Genomic DNA, 13,535 nt, shown 5'->3' with positions numbered 1-13,535 from the left:
CACTTAAAATATTTCATGTTTCATTTTCAGGAAAAAAACAACAACCACCGGAATGGTGGGTTAGTCTTTATAACTCTAGAAAGATGCTAAACATGCCCATAATTTTCACTTCAGATGTCTTTTTACAATATGAAATCCACTAATTACATACAAATAATAAGCAGATTTCAAACGATAAAATGAAAACAATTACCCCGCAGTTCAGTTAAAATATCTATTTTCTGCTCAAGAATAGCTTCAAGTTGCGTGGCGTATGAATCCACATCATAGTCTACTTCTTCAGTCATCTCTAGGAGAGCCTTTTCATCTTCTAACCATCGGATAGATTCCTAAAATGACACCCCCCCAAAAAAAGAAACATCCAGTAAGCCTCTTTATAAGACAGAAACCAATTCATAGACTTATTTTAAATATAATCAAACATACTCAAGACAGTATTCTCCGAAATATTTATAACCATAAAACATCTTTATTTACAGAATAAAATCAAGAAGTATTTCTTTACATTCAAATACAAACATGATAGGCATAAAAATAAAGTCCTATTTTTACTTTGAGTGGGGTTTGGGGAAGGGAATGAATCAAACACACAAACGAGTGGGAATGAAACACACACACACACACACACACCCATCAACGACACACACACAAACACGTACACCCATCAATGAGCAGAGTAAATCTCAAAACCTCAGCTATCCCTAAAACAACAGGTGTAATAAAACTTCTGAGCAATCTTGTGAGGCCTATGGAAGACTATAACTTGTAAATTATCTGAAATTAACATCCATTTGGGCCTCACAGAGGTTGAGCAAAGAGGTAATCATAAATTCGAAACACTAGCTCTTCAAAATTATTGACTGTAAGGAAACACTGGATAACTCCCATTTTTTTGGCTGCACTGTGTGGCTTGCAGAATCTTAAGAGTTCCCTGACCAGGGACTGAACCTGGGCCCTCAGCAGTGAAAGTGAGGAGCCTAACCACTGGACCACCAATGAATTCCCAAGAAAGTCCATTTTAGAAGAGTCAAGTGAACCACTAAATAGTAACTAATTACTACTATTCATAAGTGCTTTAACGAAACCACTGTTAACTCAGTTTAGATATGTGGAATTTATGAATTTAATTTTCTCACAATGCCATGAACCATGGATTATTAACAAGGTCAGATCATTTTAAATTAAAGAGTTAGGGGATATAAATATGGACACTTTCTAGCTTTTTATGGTACACACAATTTCACTTTTCCAAACACCAATGTAATTTAATGACTAATTACAACTAGACTATATATCACCATCTATTAGAAGACTAAATATGCATTGATTAAAATACACGCACACAACCTCCCAGTAATTTTTCTTTTTCTTCAGCTATACACTTAATTTTTAGAAACAAAACCCCAGTGTGAAAAATGGCAGATCACAGAAGGGAGGAACAGTGAATAGAGTTGTAAGACTATCAGAGTGAAAGTCAGAATACTCAGTTCTTCCAATAAACAAATTTTAGACTTCATTATAAAATGGCTAAGTGGGAAATGATGGGCTTCATATGACATTTCGTTCAAGAAGGGCATAGACAATGACCTATCATGTAATTTTAGTTGCTGAATTTATTAATCACTTGAAATATATAATATATATTAAGGGTATATATATATGCCCTTTATATATATATGCCCATTATATATGAATATATAATAAGAAGGGCATAGACAACTATATAAATATAATTTTAGTTGTTGAATTTATTAAATCACTTGAAACAAATCAGGTAAGAAGACAGGCAGGCACACTTCCTAAGAAATCTGTTTTGAGTAAGATAAGTATATTTCACTTTAATAAAACATTCACAAGTCTACTGCTGAATTCCAAACCAATTCAACTATGCTGCACACACAACTAGTCTATAAATGTACCAATTTAATTCTGACACATCAAGTATACACTTGAATTTGAAAGTCTCACTTAGCTGAATTTTGTTTTTTAGTCACTAAATCGTGTCTGACTCTTCTGCAACCCCATGAACTGTTGCCTGCCAGCCTCCTCTGTCTATGGAATTTCTCAGGCAAGAATACTGGAGCGTATTACCATTTCCTTCCAGGTATCTTCCCAACCCAGGGATCAAACCTGCATCTCCTCATTGGCAGGCAGGCTCTTTACCACTGAGCCACCAGGGGACCCTATTTGAGTTTTACAGATATTATTCTAACAATTTTCTTAAAATTACAAGTGTCCTTTTTTATTTAATCTAAATACCCAGGGCTCTTAAGAGAGTCTCATAATAATAATAAGGGTTTGACTTTAACAGTTTTAATCACTGTGTATCCAACTCTACAATTATAAATAGTTCTCATATTTTTGAGCCCTTCATCCAAGTGTGTGAATTGCCTAGAGTTGAGGAATGTTAATATTTGTTTACAGATAAAGATTTCTTCAATATCAGATAAGGATATACAGGTTAATAGGACAAAGGATTTATAGTACTGTGGGAAGGGGGTGGGGTTCAGGAGCAAGCCGACCATGAAGTCTCCATAAAGATGTTCAAACAGGTATCACCCTCCAGAATATTATCTTGTTTAATAAAGAGGGGAGGATCATACAGTAAAAGGTTTTTTAAATAGGCTGATCACACAATAGGATAAATACCTAAAGAGTTATGGCTACATGAAGGAATATATTCCCCCTCAGTCATTTGCGACTGACAGCTCAGTCAGTGCAGTAACTCTCCTGAAATAACCTTCCTTTTCTGCAAAGATTAACTATTCCTCAACTGCTCTGATACCCTTTAGAAGAGTTTTCCAACTGCCTACCATGAAGAAAGAGGTAAAGGAGGGCAGAAGATCAGCTCCTCTAAAAATAGACAACTAACAAAAGCAAAGAAAGTGGGAGAATAGTAGAAATCAACCACATCTTTTTACCATAGCTGCAAAGAAAGTTTGTTTGCAGTCATCATTCATTCTATTCAAAATTTACTGTTTCATATGCCCTACAAATAGACATCTGCATAAACATAAATAAGGGCTTTTTTAGATTAGTGTGACATTCAGAAGTCATTAGTAGTTAATTTTTCTAGAAAAACATGTGATTAAGATACTTCACCTGGAATACTGCTCTGTGATCTTCTACAACTTGTTCTTCCATTTCTACCATTTGTGAGACAGCTTCGTGGAAAGTAAACAACTGTGGAGAAACCTCTTCTTCCTTAAAATAAAAACAGTTTAAAAGCTATGACATAAGTTTATATTTTAAATGTTATAATAAAAAAATGATTTTTCTATGTCATTTACAAAAATACAACTGAGAAACTAAGGAAGCCTGAATGTTAAAGACTAAAAAAACAAAAGGCAAAACCAGAATTTCTTTTCATGGGTCAAAAATATTTAACATTCAGTAAGACAACTCAAACATATCAGTAAGAGATAGTTTTCACTTAGCCCAAGCTTTACTACAGAATTACTCTAAAAAAGCAGTCTTTCAGGAGTGCAACTTTTCAAAAGTACATTTATTGCAGGCTATAAATATAATGAAATATTTCCTCAGCATTGTTTACTTTCACTCACAATTCATATATATGTCTTAAATTTTTTTTCAGTATAAGAAGCAAAATGTTGAGTTTTAAGTTCATTCAATGTTCATTTAAAATAACATTTCAGTATAACAGAGATGTAAATATTACATCCTTCATGACTGTGACTATCAAACTGGTATTCTGAAGGTCTTAACTCTTACTAAATTTAACTCTGAATTGTACTACATAATTGACTTGTTTTTTTACAGAAGTTTTAGTGGATAATTCACGACTCTTACTTCATCCACAAAAAATGTTACACATCATATATTTTGGTCCTATACCAAGTCAAACTTCTCCAGCTTTGTTTTCTTTTTTGAGCTTCCTTTCCAACTCTAGTATCTAATGATTTATTTCCTCAAAACGCAGCCACAGTGATAGAGAAGTTCACTTAAAATTGTTTTATAAAATGTCAGTGCGAAAGCAACATTTTTCTAACAAAATACACAATTCTAAATATATGGTTGTATCTTGGTTAAATTAAGTACTGTAAGTAGACATTTGACTCTTTCATCAATATGCTACCATCCCTACAAGTTTATATAATCACATTAGCTAAAGAATTTTTTATTTTCTCTTTGCGAAAAGAGCCATCTATCTGTTTTTTATCAAGACATGCAGGCATGATTCTCTCATATTATGTCTTTCTGGTAAACCCACAATCAAAAACCTTTACTTAGTTTATCTGCCCACCTCCCTGCCAAGCCCAGAACGTCCTGTCTTTCCTTTGCTTCAAGATACTATGCAAATTCCTATCACTTCCATGCAGTCCACGCAGAGTACTTTTTTATCTCTACAACTACTTACGGAATTCTAATGCACCTGATTATCCTCTTAGTCTGTCTACTGTATTTCTTTTATCTCCTGAGTATGTCCCAGACACGATTCCATTTTACCTACCTTGTTAAAATTTAATATAGCATTAAGAATATGTAACACATGCATCAATACTTAACTAAAGGCTAATGCTGAACTATCTCAAGATAGTTCTCTGGGGAAGGCAAAGTTGAAAGAAATTCACCCTCTCTCATACATAGAGAAGGTTGCAAGAACCATAATGTCACGCTTAAAAAGTGTCTAGATTAGTTCCAGTGACCTAGCTAACCTCTCCCAATTAAGGTCCCACAGAGACCCAACAGATACAAGAATAAAATGGGAAAGATATGCTGTAGGGAGTGTCTGTCTCATTCTGGTTTTCAGTATCTTTGAAGGCACCATATGTAGAACCAAGGCAGGGTTTTGCTTTAAGGATTTTAGAAGCAACTATAGTCTCTTTCAAAGCTTTTGGGGGACAGAGGATAGACTAACACCAGGATTTCATTTTTAGTTTTTTATCGTCTATGGTTCAAAGTTGAGAACTCTTATTTAAACCAGGTTTCTTAACTTCAGCATCACAGACATTTTGTGGGGGTTTGTGGGGGGAGAATGTCCCTGTGCATTGTATGATATTGAGCATCATCCCCCGCCTCAACCCACTAGATATTAGCAACACCATCCCACTTGGGATGACCAAAGATGTCTCCATACATTTTTCCCTGGGGAGGGGCCAAGTCATTCCTGGTTGAGAACTGCTGCATTAAGTCCTGCTTTATTAATAGGAAGTATTTTGGAACATGGTAACAAAATTAGTATGTTCATTTGTCACTCTAGAATATTTGGACTTTCAAATACCTGCTGGAAAGTATATAACACATTAAACTTATACTGTTTTTAAAGAATATCTTATTGCAGCAAGCAATAAATTTAATTGACATAAGATTCACTCGGGAATAACAAAAACCCAGGCTTCTGCCTGGCTTCAGCACTTATTACTTAATCTTTTCGAAAATGTGAGGACTCTGTCAGTTAATAAAATGCTTAGCAAATATGTGTCATGAGGTAATAAGCAACTAATAAATACTATCTTTTATCATAAGAAAATGCCATTATAGGATTCTCAGTGGGAAAACTGATATAAAACTATACAGATTATACATTTTTAAAATGAAGTTAAATAACTATGTGAAAGTATCTGTGCTTTTTTGTTATTTTTTTTAATACATCTTTGTCCTTATGCATTATTATTTTTGAGCAACAGGGGAATCAAAATTTTAAATAATGAAATGTCACCAAACATTCAAAAATACAGAAAGCATCTAGGTGTAACAAATGTCAGATTTTTTCATTTTTTATATAGTTCATGAGTCCTTTTAGTATATATCCATTTAGTTAATCTTGTTTCTAAGCTTTATGTATAGGATATACTGCATGTACAATTCTCAACTTGTCTGTTTCCTGTACAATCCTCAAACTTGTCTGCATTACTTTAAAAATTCCCCGATTTTAGGCACTTCCCTGGTGGCTCAGTGGTAATGAATCCGCCTGCCAATGCAGGAGACACGGGTTCAATCCTGATCCAAGAAGATCCCATATGCTGCAGAGCAACAAAGCCAGTGAGCCACAACTATCAAGCCTGTGCTCTAGAGCCTAGAAGCCAGAACTTCTGAGCCCACGTGCCCTAAAGCCTGTACACTGCAATGAGCAGCCTGTGCAACTCAACTAGTGAGTAGCTCCTGCTCACTGAAACTAGAGAAAAGCTCAAACGGCAACAAAGACCCAGCATAGCTAAAAATAAATCCCGCAATTTTAATTAGTATAAAATCTGGAAAAAATAGTTAGATCAGGGTCAGCGAACTTTAGTATATATTTTGGGCTTGTGAGCTATACATGGTCTTTGTCACCTCTGTTCTTAACAAGCATGGCCATACTTCAACAAACTTTATTTGTAAAAATAGATGGGAGGCCCACAAGCTTTAGTTTATTGATTCCTGATTTAGAAGACAGTTTTCACTTATTCTGGTATGTATGAAACAACTAAGATAATTACCATTATATTATGTCACTTACATTCTGTTCACAAAGAAGTTTTAGATCATCCCTCTGAGGGGAACTGCCCACACCCCACTGTGCCTCTAAGTCATCAATTTGATTTGGGGGATGGTGCATTATTGGACGGACGTCACCAGCAGCAGTTGGATCCACAGTCAGTTCTTTAACCCTATAAACACATAAGAGTATCTTTAATTAACAAAGACTCATGAGGGACAAGAAATATCAACCTATTTAATATAAAAGCAATTCAATTAACATATTAATATGATGATGTCAGCTTTCCAGATCAAATCTAACTGAAATCTGTAGAAATATTAAGGTATGCTGAGATATTAAACTTTAGGAATTTACTTAGATACAACTTTATATAAGTACTTCAAACATAATTACTGTGCATAACAAATTAAGAATCAAAGTTGATTCAGAATTTCAAAATAAATGAGACATTTGTTACAGTTAAAAATGTTAACAACAGTACTTAGATTAATAAATGCATCATTGTAAAAAATCAGGTTTTTTTTTTGGCTGCACTGTGTGGCAGGTAGGGTCTCAGTTCTCCAACCAGGGATCGAAACCATGCACTCTGGAGTTGAAGCACGGTCTTAACTACTGAACCACCAGGGAAGTCCTCCAAAAATCAAAGAATTTAATATACTTTGCAGATTTTTGGTAGTTACAAGGCTCAATTAAAATTAAAATACCTACACATGAAATATTTCTAATCCACAAAGATCAGAAGCTATAAAGTTTTATCATTAAAAAAAGTTTACCCCCTTATACTTAAATTTACACATTTGGGAGAGGGTACACTTTTTTTTAAAAAATTTTTATTTACTTGTCACACCATGCAGCATATGGGATCTTAGTTCCAATCAGGGATTGAATCTGCACCCCCTGCGCTGGAAGCATGGATTCTTAATCACTGGGCCACGAAGGACGCCCCCAAGCATCCATTTTTTAAGTCAAGATGATTCTTGTGATTTCCTTGCAGAAAGAATGTAAACTTTCCTTTTAAATAAGACAGTCTATCCTTTAATAATCAATATGCAAAGATGACATCATCCTTAAAAATATGAGAGGGGAAAAGGAAGCCTGAATTTAAATCAACATTTTAAAGCAAATAAATGAATAAAGTATGTAAAAATTAAGATCATGCAGTATAACCACCACCTGTCAAACTAAATGAAAATGAAAAATAAAATGGCTCAGGACAAAAGAAGTAAATGCTGTGAAACATTTATACATAGCATAACCCAAAAGAAACTATCACAATAAACATCATATGTACAGAATAAAGTAGACCTGGTAATCGAAGGAGAAAAGTCGTCATACTCATAAGAAGGAGAGAGATCAGGGCGACTGCCACTACCCTGTGAGAAGGGAATGTCTGATGGACTAATTCCAAACTCCTTTACTCTGCAGCACCAAAACAGCAACAAATTAAAAGAAAATGCTCTTGTAAAGACAGGAATGCACATTTCAAGTTTTCATTTAATACTAATTTGATTAGAAAAGGATCAACTTTGTTGTGACAATGCATTTACACTATCTTACAAATAATTAAAGTTAAGAGGTATTTGAAACCCTTTGTTCTATTGATTCCCTACTCCATAATTCTTCTTTTTCCCATGATCTTTTCTAGAAGTTTAACTAGACCATCAACTAAATTTGAAATGCCCTGTATAAGCTACATGACCACTCGTGTCTAATTTCCTTCTGTAGTCAATACCTTGAGTATTTTATTAGCATTAATGAGTCCTCAACAGTCTTGCAGTCTTTTCAAACAGGACGGAAGAGAATTTCAAACAGGACGGAAGAGAATTAAAGTCCTAATGGCACACAATCTTTATAGTGAATTAACTTCTTTCCTATGCACCTAGAATGTATCAGTTATGAAGCAACTTTGAAACAAACTGATAAAACAGTCACTCAAACAATTTTCTGTGTTTGGTGATTCAGATGATAAATCATGGCAAAGAAAATCCTTTAGCGATGGAATTTTAATTGTTTTTGACAATGTATCTAACAGGGGTATTAACCACATCATGGGTTTCTGCACCAACTTTTTTGAGTTCCTATATCCTCTTTGGGCCAATCCCACTTCATACTAGTAGGCAATATTTATTAATTACTTTCTATCAGCAGATAGCATGATTAGTATTTCTTAGACATTATTTAACCATTTCGACAATGTTGTGGTACTACCACCATTTTACTGGTAAGAAATTGGTTCGGAGCAATAAAGAACCTTACCCAGGTTCACTCAGTGAGTGTGGCACGACTGAGGTTCAAACCTGGCTGAGTACATATTTTACGTTTGAACACTTCAATATATACCAACCATATTCTCTAGTTTTCTCATTCCTTCTCAAGTTAAACTAAATGAAATTACTGAAATGAATTACACATCAAAAATAGTCACATAGATAAAACTAGTAATATCTTATACTGAGAATCTTTCTTTGACCTTTTGGTAATGTCTACTCTCAAAGGTTCAATATCACATTCATTTGCCCTTTATCCTTTATAGTCACTTTGGAAAGCTTATTTACATACATGCTGACAAACGTAAATTTGTAATACTGACTTAATCGCTTTTTTACTCCCAACCCCATTACTTATCTTATTCTTTCAGAATATCCTCATTTAGGTATCCTTTTAGCCCCTAACCACACATTTTCCCTCTATTCAAAGCTCTCTTGCCCAAGCTGAACTATACTATATGCAGGAATTATGTTCCTCAAATGAGCTATCAAAGGAGGTTGAAAATCTTTATTCCTAGAGATATGGAAATAAAAGACAGAACTGTTTGTCCCAGATGGTTAGTAATGTTGCAAATGAATCATATTACATGATAATAAATTAAAATATTTTACTTGGGTCTAAATGAACTAGAGGAATAGCCAAATACAGAAGTCTGAAGACATGAGGGTTTTAATTCTACAGCAGGACTGTAACACTAAGCTGTTCTTCCTCATCTCTCCCATGAACAATTCTGAAATAAGAAGCATTTTAAATTAGTGATAAAAATCCTACAATACCAAAAGTGTTCACTACAAAGAATGATTAAAGGTTCACAGCAAGGATTTTATAATTCAAAGTTTAAAACGGATTACATTTAAAAATAAAATTCTATTATATTTTTAAAGAAATTATTTTTCATCTTTTGGCAAAAGTTAAGTTTATACTTTCCAACAGTTTCTACTGATGATTTTTTAAAATCTGTTGAAGCGAAAGCAAAATACAAAAGAACAAAGGGTGTTCTCATTTATGTGAAGTTCAAATACAGTTACCTATATTGTTCAAAGATACATTCATAGGTAGTAAGACTATTTTTAAAAAGGGAGAAAGAAAGAAAATTGAGCAATTTATTCCAAAATCAGGATAACGGATTAATGGATTGAGATGAAGGGATTTAGGCATGTTATTCAGGATTTGTGATCAGAAAGGGACACATGGGGAATTTTCTGGGGGGACTGGAAATGTTCTATTTCCAGGTCTGATGACCAGAATTTGTAAGTATTCATTATATTATATTATGTAATGTATGAAGTATTCATTTATTACATTATGTTTGGGTACTTTCCTATATGTATATTTAACATCGTAATGAAAGATTAAAAATAAAATCTCAATAGTGACTAAAACAAAAAAACAGTACAAATACTCATGTTTAGCAAAATTAAAAGACTCGCCACACTAGAAATGGAATACAAAGAGGAATTTTATCTTTAGGTTAAAATCACAAATGCAGTATGTGATAATAGAAATTTAAAACTATATAAATAGTCATTTAAAATAAGAGCAATGGGAACAAACTGTTTTAACAGTGTATAATGCTTTCTGTCCTCTCATTTGTAATAATCCAATTGTCTATTAAAGTTTGTAACAGTATTTTCATAAATAATAAAATGTAACCCAGATAGAACACCACAAAGAACGGTGCTATCACTACTGAATTCCTAGATTAATTTTTTAGCATATAGCAAAATAATTTAAGAAATACAGACTGGCGCCTGATACTTACTTTTTGAGTCTTAATGAGAACTAATACTACGAAATATAACTTGGTTAAATGGAAAAATGTATCATGTTCTTGAGTAAGACCAATTCTACTAAAAATATAACTGTCTTCTCAAGTTACTCAACAGATTTCTAATTATTTTTGTTTTTAGGATGTGATAAAATGATTTTAAATATCATTTCAACAAATACCATGCAAAAACTTTTTTGAAAATGGAAAGAACAATGTAATAAGATTTACCCTGTAAGATATTAAATCAAATCATATACTGTTCTATTCCTTTCGAACTTCAAAATAACCATATCTCATACCTATTTGCATATCTTAATGTATTGAGGGTATTTTCACAGGATGCCATTCCTGGAGAGATTGTAGCAATCTATGGGGGGAAAATGCAAAGATAAAGTAAATGTTATAGATGACAGTAATAGAGACACATGGGTCCTTAAGGTCTAATCTTAATATGGTCATCCAAAAAAAAAAAACTCCAAGATAATTCAGTATCTCACACCCATAATCATATAGTAATTATAAACTCCAGTTAAAATATACACAGCTCTAATAGCACCACAAAATGATCGAACATCAGGCAGAGAACGGAGGTCAACACCTCAAAGAAGGGAGTAACACTGAGTACTGACTGCCCCTCTTTTTGACAAATTTTTTTTTAACCTAAGGGCACATTGTGCTGCTGTCACACAGGACAACTAAAACTTCAATAAAAACCTGGGGTTTCACTAGTTAAGAAACTAAATAAAGCACAGTTTGGAGGTGGCACCATAGTAGCTGGGAAATAAGTTTGCACCATAGCAGCTGGGAAATGAAGTTTGTCCCAGAAGAGAAGTAACCATAGAGGGAGAAATGTGTGTGTGTGTCTGTGTGTCTGTGTGTGTACATACACATGAGTACTCTACCCAAATACACACATTACCCAAATCTCTGCCTGACCCCTGAACTGGAGTACACAAAGCTGACTATAAGAAACACAGCTTAATCTAAAAGAGCTAAACAGAGATTTCAAGGTCAGTTGCTGCCCAGAGCAGGGGAGATAAGAGTTTGGAGTTCAGCTAAGTTAACTTTCTGCTAAAATAACAGTAACAACATAATCTTCATAAGAACATAACAGAATCCAGAATGTCTATAAGATATTCATTCATAATGAAAATTATATAATCCAAAATTCTAGACATATGAAGAAAGAAGTGTGACCAATATGTAAGGAAAACAGAAAGCAGTGGAAACCAATCTCCAGAGGACTTAGATGTTGTAATTAGTACAGTGTATGAATGTACTGAACTAATGAATGTATTATAACTGTTATACAATCCTATCAGACTGGCAGGGACCACATTTTTAAGTTTCACTGCATCACAGTAGAAGACTTTAAATGCCATTAATGTATGTCATAAATTTCCCATAGAAGTTGTATAATTATTCATTTAGGATTAAGACAAAACAAGCAAACTTACCATGCAGGTACGAGAGTTTTCACCTATGAATGAATCTCTTAACACCTGAGTGAGTTTACTTGCTCGGAAAGGAGTATGAGGTTTATTTCTACCTAAGGCTCTGATGCACTCCTGAAAATTAAGAAAGCAAATTTCACAGATTATGCTTCTTATCAAGAGTAATCTTAACAAACGTATTTTAAAGATCTCTTCTAATAACCCTAACATTTAAGATTTGATCAGCTCTGAAAATTCTATCAAGAGATTTACAGCACAGTAAAAATGTTCTCATAAATCCTTATTCAAGAAATGAAATTTGGGAAATAAAAGCTCCAGAAACAAACCCCGTAAAACAATCTAACTAAAAGACTACTTTGTTAATTCCAAGAGATTCTGCCCGAGACTATGACTGGTGTTGAGAACTGACAGGCAGTCGGATAACTGTTGTTGTTCAGTTGCTAAGTCATATCTGACTCATAAAATCCCACGGGCTGCAGCACGCCAGACTTCCCTGTCCTTCACTATCTCCCAGAGGTTGCTCAGCTTCACGAACATTGAGTCGCTGATGCTATCTAACCATCTCATCCTCTGCCACACCCTATTCTCCTTTTGCCTTCAATCTTTCCCAGCATCAGTGTTTTCCAATGAGTCGGCTCTTCACATCAGGTAGTCAAAGTATTGGAGCTTCAGCTTCAGGATCAGTCCTTCCAATGAATATTCGGGGTTGATTTCCTTTAGGATTGACTGGTTTGATCTCCTTGCTTTCCAAGGGATTCTCAAGAGTCTTCTCTAGCACCACAGTTCAAAAGTATCAATTCTTCAGCGCTGAGCCTTCTTTATGGTTCAACTCTCACATCCATACATGACTACTGGTTTGACTACAGTCAAACCATAGCTTTGACTTTATGGACCTTTGTCAGCAAAATGATGTCTCCGCTTTTTAATATACTATCTAGATTTGTCATAGCTTTGTTAAACTTTTCCCATAAAAGAAAAAACAGAATGCTTTCTTTTGTTAGTCAAGAGAGATATATAATATTGGCCTAACTTTCTGAAAGTCATTCCACATTTTTCAGGGAAACTTTCTTTTTCTTAGCTCAGCTTTGTGGTTCTTTGCTCTCCTTCAAGAAAAAAGATTGATTAATGATTAAGGCTCCCTGGAATCTCCCTAAATAGTCTGTCAACTATTTGGAAGCGGCCTGTCAACTAACAGATCTTTTAACGACCCTAAAAAGAATAAATAATATGTATAAAGAAAATTTCTGAGAACAATAAAAATCTATAACTGCAAACATAAACAACTAAATTTTGATAATCTCTATTAGAAAAAAAAAACACTATCATTTTGTAACTGAGTAAACAAAATTAAAGTCAAAAGTAAGAGACTTTTTACAATTAAAAGGACTTTATTTACCTTGAGTGCTAAAAGGCTTTTATTAATTTCAGCACCTTCAAGCCTCGTTTGCCTGTCCGCACTGGAAGTATCAGCTCCTCTTTCATTTCCAGCCAAATCGATGAGAGAAAATTTGCCATGTAGTTTTCCTTTCCTTCTAAGGATAATCTGAAACACTGCATGGCTCCGAGATGAATGTGCATTTGCAGATGTTTGACCGGATGTTCT

General features: G+C 34.1%; 1 protein-coding gene across 5 annotated transcripts in view; it reads right to left on the bottom strand.

Annotated features, from left to right (window-relative positions):
* KIF2A (kinesin family member 2A) overlaps positions 1 to 13,535 on the bottom strand; it is a 76,474-nt gene that overhangs the window by 7,183 nt on the left and 55,756 nt on the right. For 4 of the 5 annotated variants that reach the window (XM_055422009.2, XM_055422011.2, XM_055422012.2 and 1 more), the window contains exons 14-19: positions 13,329 to 13,533; positions 11,936 to 12,046; positions 10,778 to 10,845; positions 6,458 to 6,608; positions 3,103 to 3,204; positions 194 to 329 (exon numbers count right to left, since the gene is read on the bottom strand). In XM_055422009.2, coding sequence (XP_055277984.1) covers positions 194 to 329; positions 3,103 to 3,204; positions 6,458 to 6,608; positions 10,778 to 10,845; positions 11,936 to 12,046; positions 13,329 to 13,533 — 773 coding nt within the window. Of the gene's footprint in view, positions 1 to 193; positions 330 to 3,102; positions 3,205 to 6,457; positions 6,609 to 7,744; positions 7,859 to 10,777; positions 10,846 to 11,935; positions 12,047 to 13,328; positions 13,534 to 13,535 lie in introns of all 5 variants that reach the window. The other variant, XM_088827719.1, reaches the window with a different exon arrangement.

Source organism: Moschus berezovskii, chromosome 18 (assembly GCF_049115385.1).
Source record: "Moschus berezovskii isolate FMDL1 chromosome 18, NW_MosBer_1.0, whole genome shotgun sequence".
NCBI classification, from domain to species: domain Eukaryota; kingdom Metazoa; phylum Chordata; class Mammalia; order Artiodactyla; family Moschidae; genus Moschus; species Moschus berezovskii.
The sequence above is the reverse complement of the archived record's forward strand: the minus strand, read 5'-3'. Positions and strand labels throughout refer to the sequence as shown.